This window comes from Lissotriton vulgaris, chromosome 6, assembly GCF_964263255.1.
Source record: "Lissotriton vulgaris chromosome 6, aLisVul1.2, whole genome shotgun sequence".
NCBI lineage: Eukaryota > Metazoa > Chordata > Amphibia > Caudata > Salamandridae > Lissotriton > Lissotriton vulgaris.
In genome coordinates, this window is record NC_141694.1 from 219,026,996 (window position 1) to 219,045,669 (window position 18,674).

At 46.2% G+C, this 18,674-nt stretch overlaps 1 protein-coding gene across 1 annotated transcript in view; it reads right to left on the reverse strand.

Moving 5' to 3' along the window:
• GCFC2 (GC-rich sequence DNA-binding factor 2) overlaps positions 1-18,674 on the reverse strand; it is a 338,027-nt gene that overhangs the window by 180,205 nt on the left and 139,148 nt on the right. The window contains exon 7 of the mRNA XM_086926254.1: positions 4,369-4,555. Coding sequence (XP_086782380.1) covers positions 4,369-4,555 — 187 coding nt within the window. The remainder of the gene's footprint in view (positions 1-4,368; positions 4,556-18,674) is intronic.

Sequence of the window (18,674 nt, forward strand, 5' to 3'; positions counted from 1 at the left end):
AAGAGTAAGAGGAACGGTAGTGTTGATAATATCCTCTCGTAGAAGATTGTCCTCTCCCTCTTGAGCCACGAAAGGAAGGGCTTTTGAACTGAAGGGTACCCAAAGCCCTAGCCGTATCAGTATCATTTTTAATGCCCTGGAGAGCATCATCAATGTGTGAGCCGAAGAGAAGCTGGCCATCATAAGGCATGTCAAGGACTTTAGTTTGTATCTCTTGGCGGAATGCTGTCGCTTTCAGCCAACCCTGGTGTCTTAACACCGCAGCCCCCGCCAGTTGGCGAAAACCAGTAGATGCGATATCCATCGCACAAACGAAGATCTCAAAGGCCAAGCGTTTGCCTTCCAGTAGGATCTTTTTTGCCTCTTCCTTTGCCTCCTCCGGCAAGGATCCAAGATAAGGTGCAATGTCTGCCCACTTTTGACGGTTATAACGTCCTAACAGTGCCAAAAAGTTGGAAGTGCGCACTGTTAATGCCGACATAGATGAGAAACATTTCCCAATGTTATCTAGCCATCTCCCGTCTTTATATGGAGGGGCAGTTAGTGTTGTAGAAGGATTTATAGATTTCCGCTGCGCAGCCTGTGTGAGAACAGAGTCAGGTTTGGGGTGGCCGGTCAGGCAAGCTGGAGCGGTGTCCGGAGCCCTATATTTCTTGTCCAGCCTAGGCAGCACCGGGGGTAAAGAAGAACGGTTTTGCATAATCTTAACACCCTGGTCCCAAATGTAGTCGATGATAGGTATAGACCTGACGGATTACTTGAACGGTTCCTTAAAATCATAAAGGAAACAGTCTTGTTGGTGAGAAGGCATAGGAATTTGGAAACGCTGAGCCGCTCTCTCAAGGATATTGTGGAAGCCCCCAATATCCTAAGGGGGTGAATCAGCCTGAGTAGGCACAGGGGATGCCGGACAGGAAATTACATAATCCTCCCATTCATCGTGTGTAGATTGAGAATCTTGAAGTTCCCCTTCTTCATGTTGCTCCTCCTCATCATCATCATCCAAGGAAGGTGGAGGTTGTGAAGTAGAAGAGCCAGGCTGTATCACCAGATGTGAAGGCCGAGGTCTAGGCGGTGGAGAGACTACTGGAGGAGGTGGAGGGTAAACCGAAGATGGAAACCTTTGTTTGTAATCAGAGATTAAGAATTGGAGGTCAGAAACCAGAGTCGCTGGTAGGCAAATCATAGGAGGTTGAGGGGGATGGTACTCCTCATGGTAATCCACCTGGTCTTCCTGCTCATCATAGTCCGAGCTTTTGTGATATTTGACATGAAGTTCAGATGGGCTGGTAGCAGTTCTGAACATACTGCCGTCAGAGTGTTCCTCTTCCAGGAAGTGGGCAGGTGGTAAAGGCTGGACTCTGCTTGGAGAAGTCAAGGCCGGTGTCAGCATGCGTTTTGTAATTTTAAGGTGTACATACGTACTTTGAAAGGTAGGTTCAGCTGCCGTCGACAAGCCAGTCGACAGAGTGGTCATCGACGGTGGGATGTCGACAGGTGTCACAGATGGTATCGTCGACGATGCAGTCGTCAACAGAGTCGGCTTCAACGGCTATGGTGTCGACTGCTGTGGTGTCGACGGCTGTGGTGTCGTCGACGATGGTCGCGCCGACGATTTTATCATCGGCGGTGCCCTAGTCGACGGAGCCTTCGTCGGCGATGAAGTAGATATCGACGAGGTCATCGTCGTCGAAGTGGGCGTGCTCGGCGGCGGCGACCGTATAGACGTCAATGTTTTTGACGTCGACAGCGATTTCTTTATTTTAATCGTCGACGAGATAGACCTACCGATCACCGACGATAAAGTAGTAGACGTCGACGTGGATAATGCAGAAGATGCACAGAAGTAGATATGGTAGTCGTCGACGAGGTAACAGGCAAAGTCGACGAGATGGAAACCGGTTTCTTGAAGGTTGGAACAGTCTCCTGAGGAGAAACCTTCGCCGATAAAACCTTGGAATGCGCCTCTGAAGACTTTTTATGCGTCTTCTTTTGAGGTGGCTGCGATGAAGGACCTGGAGAGGCCATCCTAGGTCTCTTTTGAGAGGAATGGGAAGTCCTTCAGGAACATTCACTCTCTTTAGAAGATACTGCCTGGTCTTTATCTTTTAGCCTCTGCAGCCAAATTAAGAGGCGTCCCTCCATGTCCTTGAGGGTCTTTGTAGAAAAGGTACGACATACCTTACAGTCCTTTGAACAATGATCCGGGTAGAGGCAATAGAGACAGTCCTTGTGCTGGTAATCCACATGAAGTCTCTTTTTACCATATGAAAGCACAGGACCTAAAAAGTCCTTTTTTAGGAGTATCAGCCATGGGTAACCTGAAAACTCCCCACAGATGAAGAGATCTTGAAGAAAAAAGTACTGGAAATCCAGAAACTAAGGAAAGCTGAGCAGAGCTCAGTGGAGACTCTCTTAGCACGACGTGCAGTAGAAAATCTGAGGGACTAGAGCTCCTTCCAGGAAGGTTCAAGAGGGTGGTGATAGCGGATTGGCTCTTCGCCAAAGTTTGGTCCTTTTCACAAAAGGGCATGGATAGGTTACTAATGAGTGGCCTCTGGCCCATTACTATGTATATATGTCTATGAGACATTACTTTATTTATGTACTGGAGACTCGCATCCCAACGACAGGGAATGATTCAGGCATGTGAATCTATGAAAGATACCCTAATACTGGATAACTGATTAGTCTCCATATTTTGAAAACGACTAAAAACCTGGTTGATGTGAAGAAAATACCACATATTATTGTGGGAAAGTGCCGATGGAAGCGTAGTGCCGGGAAACCAATTGCAGGTAGCAGCGCTTTTACAAAACACCAATATTAATAACAATCATAATAAAAAAAAAAATACCGCCCAAGGATTTGTTTCTCTCCTGAAGTACAGCACTATTACAAAACTCTCATGGCTAGCAGAAAGAGCACAAATGAAGAGTTTATAGTCAAACATAAATTACTCCCTATCAAAGCTAAGGTCATATTCAACATTCCAATCTTGAATCCACCAGGCCCCCGTAGCAGGAACAACTTCCATCAAATGTGCTGTGATGTCCAAAACCAATGGTAATATCCCAATCCCATTCAGGTGCTTTACAACACTAAGAAGGGGGGGCTGCTTTTTTAATTACTAGAACCAAACTCTGAACATCCATTCAAAAGTTCCCTCTAGCTCACGCATCAGAGTCCCATCACTGCCTGAAAAGTGGACCACTTGGAATGCTTTCAAAGACTCAAGGCTTACTTTGAAACCTGTATCTCTTCAACATTATGTTTTCTATACCACATCTTTACAATGCTGGTATTCTCACTTAAAGCATAGCATATTTAAATGTGCCATCCAGTTTTTTGTTTCACATAGCCCCATCAGGGAGCACATCCTTCAATATATAGTAGCTGGTGCACCAGTGCTACCAAGGGACATACATTGGAGGTGCTTGGGTGAGTGTTACAGAAATTTGCCATAAAACTTGTACGAAATCTCACCAAACAGCACACAGTTAGTTATTGTTGCAAATAATGTGTGAAGCACATAGTCCACTACAAGCCACGATACTTTTTAACAATAGAAAGGGAATACCTCTGGCCTAGGTTCCTACTGTTTCACCAATAACAAATCCAGCACAAATACCTGTTTGCACCTGACTTAGTGATACAACCTAGGTGCAAAATGCAGCCAAGTGGAGTTTTTTGGGAACCTGGTTTGCACCGGGTAAAACCTGGCAGAAACTGGGCAGGAAGATAGCTCACATGCTGTATCTGTGATGCTGTGAATGGGGAATTACAGACAATCAACAAGTTATCCCTTATTCACATGTGCATAAAGCAGATTGGGCCAGAAGTGTTGCATTTTTGAAATGCACACTTTAAAACTGGTACTCATCAAGCAAACAATTTCCAATTGCAATGTTTTAATACTTATGAGAACAGTGCATCAGTGCTACAGAACACTTTTGCTGAGTTTACTAGATTTTGCTTTAGTATGAACACTGTAATTAGCAACATAGGTTGGACAAACCAAAAGCCTGGATACCCTCCCGAGTATTAGTGTTAATTAATAATGTGCTATGCAAATCAACATACCATCAAGTAAACTCTTACCCTTTTAGAGCTCACAAGATGTCCTTTTCATACATAACCAAACAAAAAATGGACAAGTAGCAAAGTCTGTTTTTTTGCCTTAAAGTTAAGAGTAGCTGAAATATCAAAGGGTGAGATTCTAGCAACATTGTCAATAACACCAGAGAATCCAGGAAGTTGCAATATTAGCAGATGAAAGTTACAATTTAGGTCTACCGCTACAACCTCAGCATTGTACTGTGCCATCATTGTAGTGTGCAGGAATGTGTCTTTTTCGTCGGCAAGTACCTTTTCATTTAGACAATCTACCAGGTTTTCTGCATACGTTTTCATAGTCTTATAAAATTTATACTGCACTGGAGTTTTTGCGCCAGCTTCCAGTTTATGTACTGTATTCTTTGAGGTTTCAACATCATGAGATATTTTTTCGTATTCCTGCTGGTGTGAACGGTGAACTTCTTGAAAAGAGGTCAACCTGAAGAAAAATTAAAGCAAAATATAAAATAAGACAATTTAATGGTTCACTTGAGCAACTTTAGAGAACATCATTTTGTGGAATTTCTTGATCAACATTTAAAAATTATCCTGGCAGGATCATTTTGGTTTGTGTCTTCACATTACAAACAGTGCTTTTTATACCCTCTTCTTTGCCCCATTCTTCAAGGCAACTAGAAAACTGGGGCATCATAGTAATTTAGAGAGGTTGCCACACACCTTTTGTACAGCTAAGAAACAAATTACAAAAGCTGCCTAGCCAGGCTGCGGGCTCCATTATGGGCACAGTTTCCTCTGGTTAGTGCTTTTGGTCTATTTATAGGAATAAAACCTATGTAGTCTGGATGGCTAGAGAGTAGGATAGTAACCAAGAGTAGAAAATTACCTAGTTTAATTGCTTGTATGCACGCCTTTGCTCTAACTTCCTTTCCTCTAAGCAGATGGGAAAATTACCAGCCACACAAAAAGCACAATAGGGAACCCACCAACAAATCTAGACTAAGATATCCGAGGACTTGTAGGAAAATAGACATTTAGTTTATAGAATTTTCAAAATGCAAGGGGTCCCTAATAAATTGTGAAAAGGGAGGTAGAGCTTGACAACATTTCTCTATCCCCCTCAAGATTTGAAAAATACAGAAGGTAAGAATCAAATCAAGATCATGTCGGTCCAATCCCCAGCCAACTAGTCAGTACCTATTTAGATTCTTGAGCGGATGGACTCGGCAGTGAGCCTCTCAAGGTAATTGACCCTAATCAAAGCTGCCTGTGTACGGTCGGATAAGTAGTCATGTCTGTTCTGTATCTTCTAACGTTGGTAATATTTCATGCAGTGGCCATGGCTGGCTCTGGTGGGCCCCTTCACGATCTAGCAGCTGCATTTAGAAAGCCCTCATGTAATGATGAAGACCCTCTTTGCAAATAAAAACAAGTATTGGCATAGCCAATAGGTCTCGCTGTTGGGACCTTATAAGTATTTAGTTATGCAGCACAATATCCTTGGTGCAACAACATCAACTGTTGCATGGCTAAACACTTATAAGTTCCCAAATGCGACACCTATTGGCTATGCCAATGCTTGTTTAAGGATGTTTCTCATACTGAACGGCATTCAATATCAGAAGAGTAATTTTAAGGTGATTTAAGTTTGTTTCTGTATATGTTGGGGTGAGAAGCATAATGCTTAATTTGTGGAAGCCTCATTTTAATGGATTGGCTTTAAAATTAGAAATGTATAAATGTCAGAAATCTGAAAGCGGTCTGTGCACGACCTTTCAGTAGAACCGTGGAAAGTACTCTTCTTAAATAAAGGTTAAATGTGGGAGGCATGGCACAGTGGTAGGTATTGGCAAAAGTCCAGGTTCAGCCATTTTAGGTTTTACACCCAAACCCTATCCCCAAAGATGTATTAATTGCGACCAGCAATACAATAGCCATTTTGAGAAGTAGCTGGCAGCATAGCATCATAACCTGTGCTAGATTCTCAAATACAAAGGACCAGTCTACTGTATCTAATCAGTTGACAAGCATCGCCTGGAACCGAGATAAATTTAAACGATTGGAACCTGAACCAAAAATGGGTTGAGAAATGTATCTAGGTCATCAAACAATGCAGATGAACTGCAAGGGATGAATGCTCTCCATCCGATGATGCATAAAATACTTTACTTTTTATATCAGAATTTAAAATAAACTTTAAAGAAACACACACAGGAGCCACAAGACGTGCGGCCAAGCGGTGCACTAATGACCCTTGAAAGACAGATGGCGGCTGCGCGCATGCACGCTCGCGTTAACACAAGCGCTAGGTCAGCCAAAGTGTGGGGTAGCACTTTGAAAACTCACCTACTAAATGTCTCAGAGCAGCGCATGCGCTGGCTCAGCGAGACCTAACAATAAGTATTCCCGTTTGATCTACAACTTTAAAAGTACTTAAACGTTTATTGTTTTTATTATTTTCAATTAACCCCTTAGGTGCTGCGCACGTTCGGCGGCCGACGGCACCACTACCTCAGTAGTGCTGCCGTCGGTCGTTTAACGTTCGAACCTCACCTGCTCAATGGAACGTCCAGCAATGGAGCTGGACGTTCCATAGCAGCTATGAGGTTAATTATTGCCCTCAAAGAGATGTTTTTATAAAATTAAATACTAATTGTAAACCGGGAGGGAAAGGGGTGAGTGGACCAGGGAAAGACAAACAGAGGAACTCTATTAGTCAAATCAGTTTCATCAAATTAATTTAATCAGTCCCATTCACATCAGCCCCAAACCGGCATCTACTTTAACTTGTGTGATCAAAATACCTTGATTTTTTAATGATGTAATACTTTGCAACCAAAACGTTTCCTCAGTCACTGACTAATGCATCTCTGAAATGTCATTCCTATATATCAAACTTCAATCTCGTATTTTATGCAAGAGAATGGGAAGTATATGGGCAAGAAAGTACCTAAAAGAACTCCCTTATAGAGTGGGGATGACCCAAAAATACTATTTTGCTACACAACATAAGCAGGGGTTAGGCCAAAGCGGACTCTACTGCTATTGGCACTTATAACTACTCAGAGATGTCCTCTGCACTGTATGTGGTGCCCGCTGGATTATAAAAGGTGTCACCCGTGCGTGCCAACTTCAGTTCTGTTCTTTCTGTGCCTACAGACACAGATTCGGAGCTCCCCTGGTCACTCCGATACTTTTCCTCTACAGTTCGAGTTTGTCAAATACTTTTTAGTGTGCAAGGGGATTCCCCCCCCACTCAGACCCACCCCCCTCCATCCCCCCAACAGGTCGACGGAGTTTAAGCCTTGTGGGGAATGTCACATGAATAGGTCGGTCACTTACCAACACTTGGTCTGTCTGTGGTGTTTGGGGGTCGTCTCACGACTCCGCGACCTACGGCGAGTGCGCCAGGATGCATCTAAAACCTATCCGGGAGCACGAGGTGATGCTTAATGGCACCCAACACCGCAAGGCACCTTTTTGGTTGGAGTCAAGGAGACCGAGCCACTCTCGATCCCGCGACCGGTCACCAGAGGTCATATCATCTAGGTCCTGTTCTTTGGTGATGTGGCGGGGGTTCCAATGACATAGCTGAGGCATATTATGCTGTCAATTCGCTTGATGAGCTTCAAGAGACAAGTGGTTTACGCACTTCTTCTGACAGTCTCATTTTCTCCCCCAGGCCCAGCACTAAATATACTGATTGTTTGCTATGGTCATCCGTAGAGCTATGGACATTCTAGACATCTAATTTCTTACACAAGAGATCAAAATTAGTATTTTGACTGAGGTCTTGCAACCAGGATAAATTACAGCAGTACCTCTTTAATGAGGTTTTGACTGATACCCTTCTGGGCAACTGGGCTAAACCATGCACAGATGCCCCTGTCAACTGCAAAATTGCCCATTGTCACCGTCCTGCACCAGGATATCCAGACTATTTACCCAACATAATTCAACAGAGTCTGGTGGTGCAGGCTTAGGCAAACAAAGGTTGCCCCAATTTGTCCTGCAGGGTGGGGAATGCAAACATTATGGGCACAGGATCTTCTCATCCATCATTCTTACCCAGCACTCCGTGAACACTGCCTGCCTCCTGAGCAGATTCTCCCATGTGCTGTGGGACCAGGTGGTCCAAGACCTTCCTATTGTGACTAAGGAAACTCATCCTATTCTTCGTCGCATCAAGGCGGTCCAGCATGCACTGGCAAAGATTTCGATCCGCTGTGGCTTTGACACTACGGACTCCTTGGACCGAGCTATTGTGACCAGTGTTGCCATCCGACTACAAAATTGGATGTGCTATAATGGCTTTTCAGGAGATGCCCAATACACAATTATCGACTTGCCCTTTGATTGTTTTTACCACTTTGGGGATAAGGTGGATTTGACACTGGAGCTTTAAGGACAGCAGAGCTTCGACTTGCTTCATCATTACTGCTCCTCACCAAGGGCCTTCGCAAATTCGCCCCATGCATGGTTTTGGCAGGGGTCCTAATTTCATAAGCAGAAGTCTTCGCACACGTTTTGCCGGCAAGGGCTCCATAGGTCATGCGGGCAGCAGGGGCAGGGCTACCTCCTGCTGGCAAAAAAGGACGGAGGGCTCTGCCCTATTTTAGATCTTAGCCCTTTTAACGCCTTCCTGGACAAATTTTCTCATCTTGACCAAGGTCTTATTTGCCCTCGATCCCAGAGAGTGGATGTAGCGTTGGACCTGCAGTATGCTTATTTTTATATTCACATCTTGCAGGCTCATAAGCGTTACCTGCTGTTAACAGAGGGCAAGGGACATATCCAGTTCACTAAGCTCCTATTCAGTCCCTCTGGTGTTCACAAAAGTGATGCTGGTGGTCGTAGCGCATCTGCAGAGGTAGGGGGGTCCCAGACTTCCTGTACCTAGACGATTGGTTGCTGAAGATGGGCCTGCCCCAGGCAGTTGTCAACCACCTCCAGACCACGTCTGAAGCTTCTCACATCATTGGGGTTCACTATTAACATGCCAAAGTTGCACCTGACTCGTTAACAGATGCTCCTTTTAATCTGAGTCATTCTGAACACAGTGCTGTTTCGCACCATCTCTCGGGAGCTGAGAGTCCAGGACATTCGGCCTGTGTCCTGGATTTCAGGAAGGTTGACTCGGAGTCTGCTGTAGCGGATGGCCTCCTGCACGGTACTGGTCAATCATGTCCAATAGCATATGAAGGCTCTGCAGTGAGATCTGAAGTCCCAGTGGCAGCAACATCAAGGGGACCTCTCCACATGTGTCCAGATTGTGGAGGAAATTACAGGACTTACAGTGGTGGCTACATGACAGCAATTTGGTCAGCAACAGAACGTTCTCCCTACCCCACCCACAGCTGACAGTAGTGACTGATGCATCGCTTCTGGGCTGGGGCGGCCATATGGGAGAGATGGAGATAAGAGGCCTCTATCCTTCAGAAGAAGGCTCAGCTCCACAATAACCTGTTGGAGTTATGAGTCATCCATTAGGTATCGAGAGCCTTCCTGCACTCCATTCGGGGGAAGGCTGGTTCAGGTATTCCCGGACAACACCGCCGTCATGTGGTAACGTAACAAGCAGGGCAGGCCCAGCGCCTCTGGATGTGGATGGAGCACCAGGGTATTTTCCTGGTGGTACCGTACCTGGCTAAATCTCTGAATGCCAGGGAAGACAAACTCAGCCATCTGCGTCCAGTTGATCACAAATGGTAGTTACATCAGGAGGTGATGCAGGGTATCTTCTGCGAATGGGGATCCTTGGCTTTATTTGTTTGCCGCCGCTGAAAATGTGCAATGTCAGCGCTTTTGCACTTTAGAGTTTCCAATGTGCCTTTCACTCAGAGATGCCATCTGCGTAGAGCGGAACTCTGGACTCTTGTACATCTTTCCACCGATAAAACTACTACTCAGTTCTGAAGAAGATCATGAACAGCCAGGCCAAATTCATCCTGGTGGCTCCGGACTGGGCAAGGACAATTTTGAATTCTGAGCATGAGCATTTGTCTTCTGATCAGCTACCCCATCGAGATTAACTTCCTGTCGCAACAGTGGGCAGGATTCTGCACCCGAACCAGCGCTCACTCCACCTCTGTTCTTTGAGATTGACCATCGTCATTTTGAGCACTTTTGACCTCCCTCCAAGGCGGTGCACAATATCCTGGCTGCAAGGTGTCCCTATGCCGAATGTGTAGAAGGCTCTAGTAGGGCCACGTTTGTGGCCTTGTGCACTACCAAACAGGTCGACTCACTTCATGGCAAATTGTCAGAGGTTTTGTGGTTTGTGTTGTCTTTTGCATGGCAAGGTCTTGCTTTGGGCCCAGTCAAGTTTAAATTGTTGGCTATTTCGGCCTTTTTGTGATTGCCAGACCGGCCTTCTTTCTTTCAGTTTCCAGTGGTGGTGTATTTTCTAATAGGGCTTCAACATTTGTTTGCCCCCTCAGCTTTCGTCAAACAGAGAACATAAGTGTTCTCTGTTCGAGCCAATGCATAGCGGTCCCCTCAGATTCCTTACCCTTAAGACTTTTTTTTGTAGCCATATAATCGGCTCGCATAGTGAGAGAGCTTCAGGCCCTCTCCACTAAACCTCCTTACACTACCTTCTAGCCAGACAAGTTGATTCTACGAACTCATGAATCTTTCTTACCAAAGGTGGTGATGCCCTCTTGGTGCTCTTTGCTCCTACCCACCAAGGAGGAGGAGCGCTTCCATTGTCTGGACCTGAAGAGGGCTCTGAGCTTTTATACTAGATTAAACACGGCTGAGTGGACAATCTGCCTTTCTTCTGTCCCACAAACCAGATACAGAGCAGAGTGGTGCAGAGGTGGACCTTCCCCCACTTGATAGTGATCTGCATTAAAATCTAGCTTTGGCAAAGGAGCAGCCCACTGAGTACTTGCTAGCTTATTTAACCAGAGCCAAGGCTTTTAAAGCGTACATTCGTGTTGCCAAAAATTCAGGTGTACTTAAAGACATACGTAACTCCCTAGCACGCATTGAGAGGGACATATCGGCTTTAGATGCAGAGATACTTGAGAACGACTCAGCTGAGGCGGAAAGTCAGCGCCTGGCTCCATTAGTGGAATTCCGGGACATAGCAGTTAGGGAAATATTGTATATGGGTAAATATCACACGGCCAGGAGATACGGTGAGTGTGAACGCCCTGGCAGAATCCTTGCACAAGTACTTCGCCCCCTCTCCCCCCTACAGTAGGGCAAACATAACTGAAATTAAAACTCCCACTGGATAGTCGGTATACTCCACCCCAGAGATTAGTACCACGTTCTTGACTCATTTTAAATCCCTATACAGTTCCAAAATAGACGGGGACCTAAGTGCTAAAGAAGAATACTTATCCGAAATGGAGTCAGCTGAGAGCTCCACTAAGGAACTCTTCTCTATATATAAAGGAACTCGCATCACTGGAGAGGACTCTAGTTCCGGAGGCCCACTCAACAGAGACCTGTGAGGCGATTGCGGACTTCTTTGTCCAAAAAGTAGAAACTATATACAAATCTTTCCCTATAGGAGCAGAAGGGCCGTCCACAGAACAAATTAGGGAAGTGAGACGGACAGGCAAATCCTGCCTCAGCCAGTTCTCAGTCCCAGACAACCCTGAGTTGATGAAGTTAGTCCGTAGTATTACATCTGGCTCTCCCAAAGATGCGGCTCAATCTAAGATTTTTATGAATCAGGTTGAACTCCTCATCAATCATATAAGCCACATGGCTGAGTTGTCCTTCCAGGCTAGCTATGTGCTGCAAGACTGGAAAACTGCGAAGGTCATCCCTATTAAAAAAAAACAAGCCAATCTCAGTCTTGCCCACTTGGACAATTTCCGACCCATCTCACTCTTACCCTTCTGTGCTAAAGTAGTGCAGAAAATTGTGAATGTAAAGATGGTGAAATATATGGAAGAGGGCCAACTCCTTCACCCCCCACAGTCCGGCTTTAGGGCGAACCATTCTACGGAATCGGCTCTGCTCTTCGAAGGAACTGTTGCGCGGGAGAGTTGGTGAAGGGCGGACGGCCGCGCTGCTGCTATTAGCGCGGCTTTCGACACCGTCTCGCACCCCCTACTGCTATCCCGCCTCAGGGAAGCGGGGATTGAGGGGCCAGCCTATGAGTGGTTGTCCTCGTTCCTCCCAGATAGAAGATTTCAAGTTTGCTGGCCCCCATATAAATCGGAAGTACGATCACTAAGGCAAGGTGTTCGGCAGGGCTCTATTTTGAGCCCTATTTTATTCAACTTGTATATGGAACCCATCGCCAAGTTGGTGGAAGCCTATGGGGTGGAGATAGTGTCCAACACTGATGACACTCAATTGGTGGGGACACTGTCCGAGCCCCTAAAAGAGGCTGCAGCTAATTTTTCGGCCTGTCTGGGAATGCTGGCTGGTTGGATGAACAACAACTGCTTGCGCCTTAATGCGAGTAAAACCGAGCTTCTCGTGATGGGTAAAGCACCCTCCATTTGGTCCTCCGCGTGGTGGCCACCCAAATTAGGGCCTTTCCCCAACCCCTCGGAGCAAGTGAAAAACCTGGGGGTTCGATTAGATGTCAAACTGTCTTTCAAACACCACATCAGAGGGGTTGCCGGCAAGTGCTATGGCATCTTAAAAAGCCTGCGCACAATCTTGGACCTACTCCCCGCAACCAGCAGGAAAACTCTGATTCACACTCTTGTTGCGCCTCACCTAGATTACGGCAACTCATTGTATACAGGCCTGAGTAAAAAAGGACTGCACCGGTTGCAGTGCGTACAGAATGCGGCCGCCAAGCTGGCATTAAATCTTTCCAGGAAGTCCTCAGGGAGCCGTGCCCTGGCCACGCTTCACTGGCTCCCCATCCGTGAGTGCATTAAGTTTAAAACAATGTGTTTGGCCCACCGCATCGCGCAGGGTAAGGGGCCTGCATACCTTCAAAAATTACTGACCATGTACCGGCCAAAGCGACATCTGAGGTCCCTTGGTAGCATGCTTTTCCAGGTTCCTCGTATCCACCTAGCTCGGATGGGTGGCCGATCATTTAGGTACTTGGCCAGTAAACAATGGAATGCGCTACCAATTGAGCTCCATATGGAACCATCGGAGATGAGATACAAATAAACTGAAAACATACCTATTCCCAAAATAGGGTGCAGCTCTCTGGTGCCCCAGGCGTTATTTCATGCTTAGGAGCTGGCTAGGTCCTTCTGTCTACACAGCGCAGGGACACACTGTTTCTTGTGTAACCAGGCGCTTTATAAACTGGTTATTATTATTATTATTATTAATTGCACTAGTTTATCTCGAGAAACACAGGCAAGACTTTCTGGCCATCCCATTAACCCAGGACAGTGTTGTTGAAGCCATTGACGCACTAAGGAGTTCTTCAGCTCCGGTTCTAGATGGGTTTACTGCAGATTCCTACAAGGCATACAAAGACATTCTAGTCCCCCGACTGATAGAGGTATACGCGGAAGCGCTGGAAAACCACGTTCTCTCTCCCACTTTTAGAGAGGCTGTTATTATACTACTCCCCAAATCTGGCAAGGACCCCTCAGTGTGGTTTGTATAGGCCCCTTTCTTTATTGAATCGGGATTATAAAAGGTTAGTCAAGGTGGAAGCAATCAGGTTAGCTTTGCTGATGGAGTATATCATTTCCCCTGCACAATCGGTTCATTCCTCATAGCTTTACTTCGCTTAATCTCAGAACCCTTTTTTCAGTTATACACAGGATAGATCTAATGGTCCCGGCAGCGGCGGTGCTATTAGATACCGAAAAAGCTTTTGATTCCTTGGAATGGCCATTTTTTATTTCAGTAATGCGCCGCATGGGGATGCAGGAGGATTTTGTTATCACCACTGCTCTTTTATACACTGAGCCCACTGCTAGATTGCGCATCAACGGCACGCTGTCTCCTCCCATTAGCTTGGCCGTGGAACGAGGCAGGGATGCTCATTATCCCCATTATTGTTAATTTTAGCCATGGGCCCCTTGGTAAGACATTTTCAGGAATGCCACCTACACCGAGGGTTACAGTTCAATACTGGTCCATTATTGGTATCACTTTATGCAGATGATACTATCCTATATGTGAGACATCCCCAGACTAACCTCGAGCCATTAATTAGGGGCTCGGCATAAACTGGCACAAGTCTGTAATATTTCCACTGACGCACAGCACTGTGCCATTGGACTGTGGGTTTCCGCTTGAGTGGTGTCACGACAGGGTCAAATATCTTGGCATGCATATACATTTGGACACCTCTACAATAATTCGGCTAAATTATAGACGAGCCATAAGCTCCTTGGAGACGCATGTCGACAAATGGCTCCGCATTCCACTGTCTATGGCGGGAAGGGTTGCCATTATCAAAATGATAGTATTGCCTAAATTCTTGTATCTTTTCAATAATATTCCCATTCCCCTCACTCATGCCTTCTTCATGCAGCTGCGTCAGCACCTTATTAGACTGGTTTGGGGGGCAGGCGGGCGGCCTAGGGTGGCCTGGCAGATTTTGACTCTCCCGTATGAAAGAGGAGGCTTCGGTGTCCCAGATATGTATCTATATTACTTAACAGCACAATGCAGTTATGCTTATGCTTGGTATCACCCCAACGCCCAGATCCCCTTTCTGAATCCGGAGGCAGACCTGGTGCTCCCTCGGAAATTGTCTGCAGTACTTCCCAAGGGGATTCCTAGAGACCCACTTGACATACAAACAGTCTCCACCACCAGCTGGGCATGGGAGAAACTGCGTAGACTGCTGGGGCTGGATTTTCTCTATTCACCGGCGGTGCCGCTTCCAAGCCCTTTATGGCTCCCCATCACGGGGGAAACAATGGTGCAGCGCACACCAACTAAATTTGATATCCAACAAATTGGCGATCTCGTCCCCAATAATCATATATTCTCGATGTCTGCGGACGCTAGGTTTCAGGGCAATACGATTATGGACGCGTTCATAATGAGGCTCAAACAGTCCGCACTACGAGCCATTCTATCTACATACCCAGTAGCGCCGGAACCGGCAGCCCCATTAACACTATTAGTAGAGAGCGAGACAGGTGCCCATTTAATTTCTAAAATGTACAAAGCATGCCTCAAGATACGTCCGATCTCAGATGCTAAGATTCGCTAGGCATGAGAACACGACCACAGTCGGCACATATCGGATGATCAATGGGAACATTGCTGTAGGGCCACGAAGGAAATCTCTCAATAGTAGGCACAAACTCATTAATTTTAAATTCCTTTGCAGAGTATATCACACTGCCTCCTGGTCACATAAAATAGACCAGTCTAGGCCTCACCATAGCTTGATGTGTTTTGCCCCACATGCGGATTTTGCCCATTTAACATGGGCATGCCCCAAGCTACAGCCGTATTGGGAGCAAGTACATGCTACATTAGGCGAAATGACCTCCACTGTCACGGACCCCCATCCTGGAGATCGCACTCCTGGGTTACATGGCAAATTTTCCCAACAATACAGGAAGATTTGCAGCACTTGGGTTTCTGCTGGCTAAGCGGGAAATAGCGCTAGTGTGGGGCAGGAGGACAGCTCCAACATAGAAGGCCTGGCTGCGCAGCCTAGCTTATTGTAACGTAAATAGTGAAATCTACGCTTCGCTTATACCGAACTCTTCCCGCCCAAAAGACATATGGGGTGTGTACTGTGCATATGTCGCCGAGAGATGCAGTGACACTGGCACACAAATTGAGAATGGTATTGTACCTGAAGGGGTCGGCTGAGGCAATGCGATATGAGTGGGAGATTCTGGCTATTTAATGTATTTTACGTTTGCACTTCTGTATTATTTTGAATGCATTGTGTACCATAGAGTCCGGTGGTAGTACATGCCTTAACCTACGAAATACAGCTGCGTCAAGACATTCCTGATCAATTATGCCGAACTGTATAACCTGTACACTCCTTAGCTATTTTGGCCTAAACTACCTGCTATACCGTTGGCACATGCTGTGTCGCTGACGTTATGAATATGTCTGCCATGTGATGATTTGCTTAACAATGTCCCATTTCAGCCCTGTTTCCTGATCATTGTATGTGAAAACTGGAAAATAAAGATACAAAAAAAAAAGAAAAACATAGTCAAGGCTGCTTCTACTGCGTTGACACAGTGAGTGCCTGTCCTAGACATTTGTAAGGCTGGCACGTGTGAAGCACTATTATCTGGCTGTCTAGACAGTAGTGCTTTGTATGTTCACAAAGCACACCTGTCTGGACAGCCAGGTGTGACGCAACTGGCCATTTGCCCCTTAGGACGGACAGGAATTTTTGGTTTGAGAGTTTACATACTCACTTACTGGTAGCTACTGCTCTGGTATCTAATCCAAGGTAAGGAGTCTGTAGTTAAACGTCTCTTACCAGAAGAACAAGCTACTTACATTTGGTAACATCTTTACTGGTAGAGACTATCTAATCCCAGATTATTCACCAATCCATTCATCAATCCTCCCCATTCTGTGAACTGGACTCTTTCACCTAAAAAGAACCACTTTAAGTATCCTCATGCTGGGTCAAGACCAATTTAATTATGGCTCGGCGTTATGTAGAACAGTCACAAAAGCAACTGATGTCCTGAGGCGGAAGCCGGGAGCACGTCCTGTACTGGTTTTTAAAAATTGAGAGTCACTAATCTGTTGTGTTTTTAACTCGCCTTACTCTTCTCCTGACATCTTTCAGGGCAGAAGCTTGCTCCTAAACAGCTCGCGCAGTGGATTTTAGGGCTGCCGCGGACTTGAGAACTGACACACTTCTCGCCGCCATTACCGGGGATCCTCGAGGCCACGCCCCTTTCAAGGCCACCCCCCCCCCCCGCCCATCGTCGTCCCACCCTCCCTATTAATCATGTGCATTTTCCGGAGGCGCAGCGGACGGGCGCGCAGTCAGCGCGCCGAAGGCGCGCCAAAGACAAGCCCGTCTACGCCCGTCATCGCCAAGACATCGCCTCTCGCCTGTCCCCCTGGCCAAACTCTACGGGAACTTCACCACTATGATAGGGAACTTCTTGTCGCCCTGAACCCTGGCCAGAGCTGTGAGGAGATATCAGGCCACCTCGGACAGACATGCCTACAATGTAAGTCCTGTCATTTCGCAACACCCAGCCCCTGCCTATCTGGGCACAGATAAGGCTCGCCAAATTATACCCCTCTCACCGTTCTCCAACTGAATGTTAGGTCCCTCGTAAAACACCACTTAGAGGTAAATACTCTCCTACTTGATGAGAACCCTGACATTCTCTTTTTATGTGAAACCTGGCTTCGTGATGACATGACTAGTCTACCTAACCTCACGTTGCCAGAGGGCTATTTAATGAAGACTCTAAATAGAGACACTAGAGGCGGCGGCATAGCAGTCATCTATAAAAAGCAATATATCTGCTCCTTCACTAAGGAAGATATCTGGGGCTGTGAAAGTGCTCGATTAAAGATCACAACGGACCCTCACTTTGCCCTGTCTGGGCTCTACAACTATCGACCCCCTGGACCTGCTTCGAAGTTCATCGAAGCTCTCCTTGAGGTGGCAAACTCCTTAGTGGTGGGTTCGGCCAACTTCACTATATTAGGAGATCTTAATCTCCATTTTGACTTGACTCAAGACCCTACCATCAAAAACCTCCTGGCTGACTTTGCAGCCTTAAAATTAAACTCTTTAATCCAGGCTGCCACACACTCGGCTGGGCATGTATTAGACCCTGTCTTCAGTAACATCCCGGAGGTTAGGACAGAAGTGCCCAAACCTATGGGATGGACAGATCACTATCTAATCAAAATCACCATGATGGTTAGGGAAACGTTCAACAAGGACGAGCCAACTCGACGCCTAAAGAGGCCTTGGCATAAACTTTTAACCAGCGACCTCCACTCCACTCTAGGAGAATTCCAGTATGAGGCAAACATGGATATCGATATGACATACGCTGCCTTCCATGACTGGATTACTAGAGGACTAGATGCCCTCATCCCAGCCAAATGGACTAAGGGGCGCAGCTCCCCCTCCAACCCATGGTATAATGATACTTTGAAATCCATGCGGAAAGAATGCAAAAAAGCCAAGCGAATCTGGAGAAGGGATTACAATGATAGGGCTAAAGCATCTTATCTAGCCAAACAAAAACTCTATCATAAAGCTATTTGCTCCACACGCGCCTCCTATGCAGAAGAAATCAACTCTAGCCCAAATCCCACCAAAGTTATTTTTAAATTGGTGCAAGAACTGCAGAGTATCAGAACCCCTGCCTCCAGTATTACCTTCGCGCAGCAGTGTGAGGACCTTGCCATTTTCTTCGTAGAAAAAGTGCAAAAAATCTACAGATCATTCCCGCAGCACTCTTCTGACCCGCCTAACCCCACTAACTCTATTATTAATGGCACCACACTGATGCTTATACCAGAAATCTTGTATGAGGATCTAACTAAACTCTGCAGGGAAAGTTAAGTCTGGCTCCCCAGCAGACCCGATGAGGCCGGCTCAATTTATTGAATCTTTAGAATATTTTCTACCTTCCCTGGCCTCTATACTTAACCTTTCCTTTTTTTTTGGCTAGTGTCCCGACTGTTTGGAAACAAGCTTGGGTCCCCCCCATTATTAA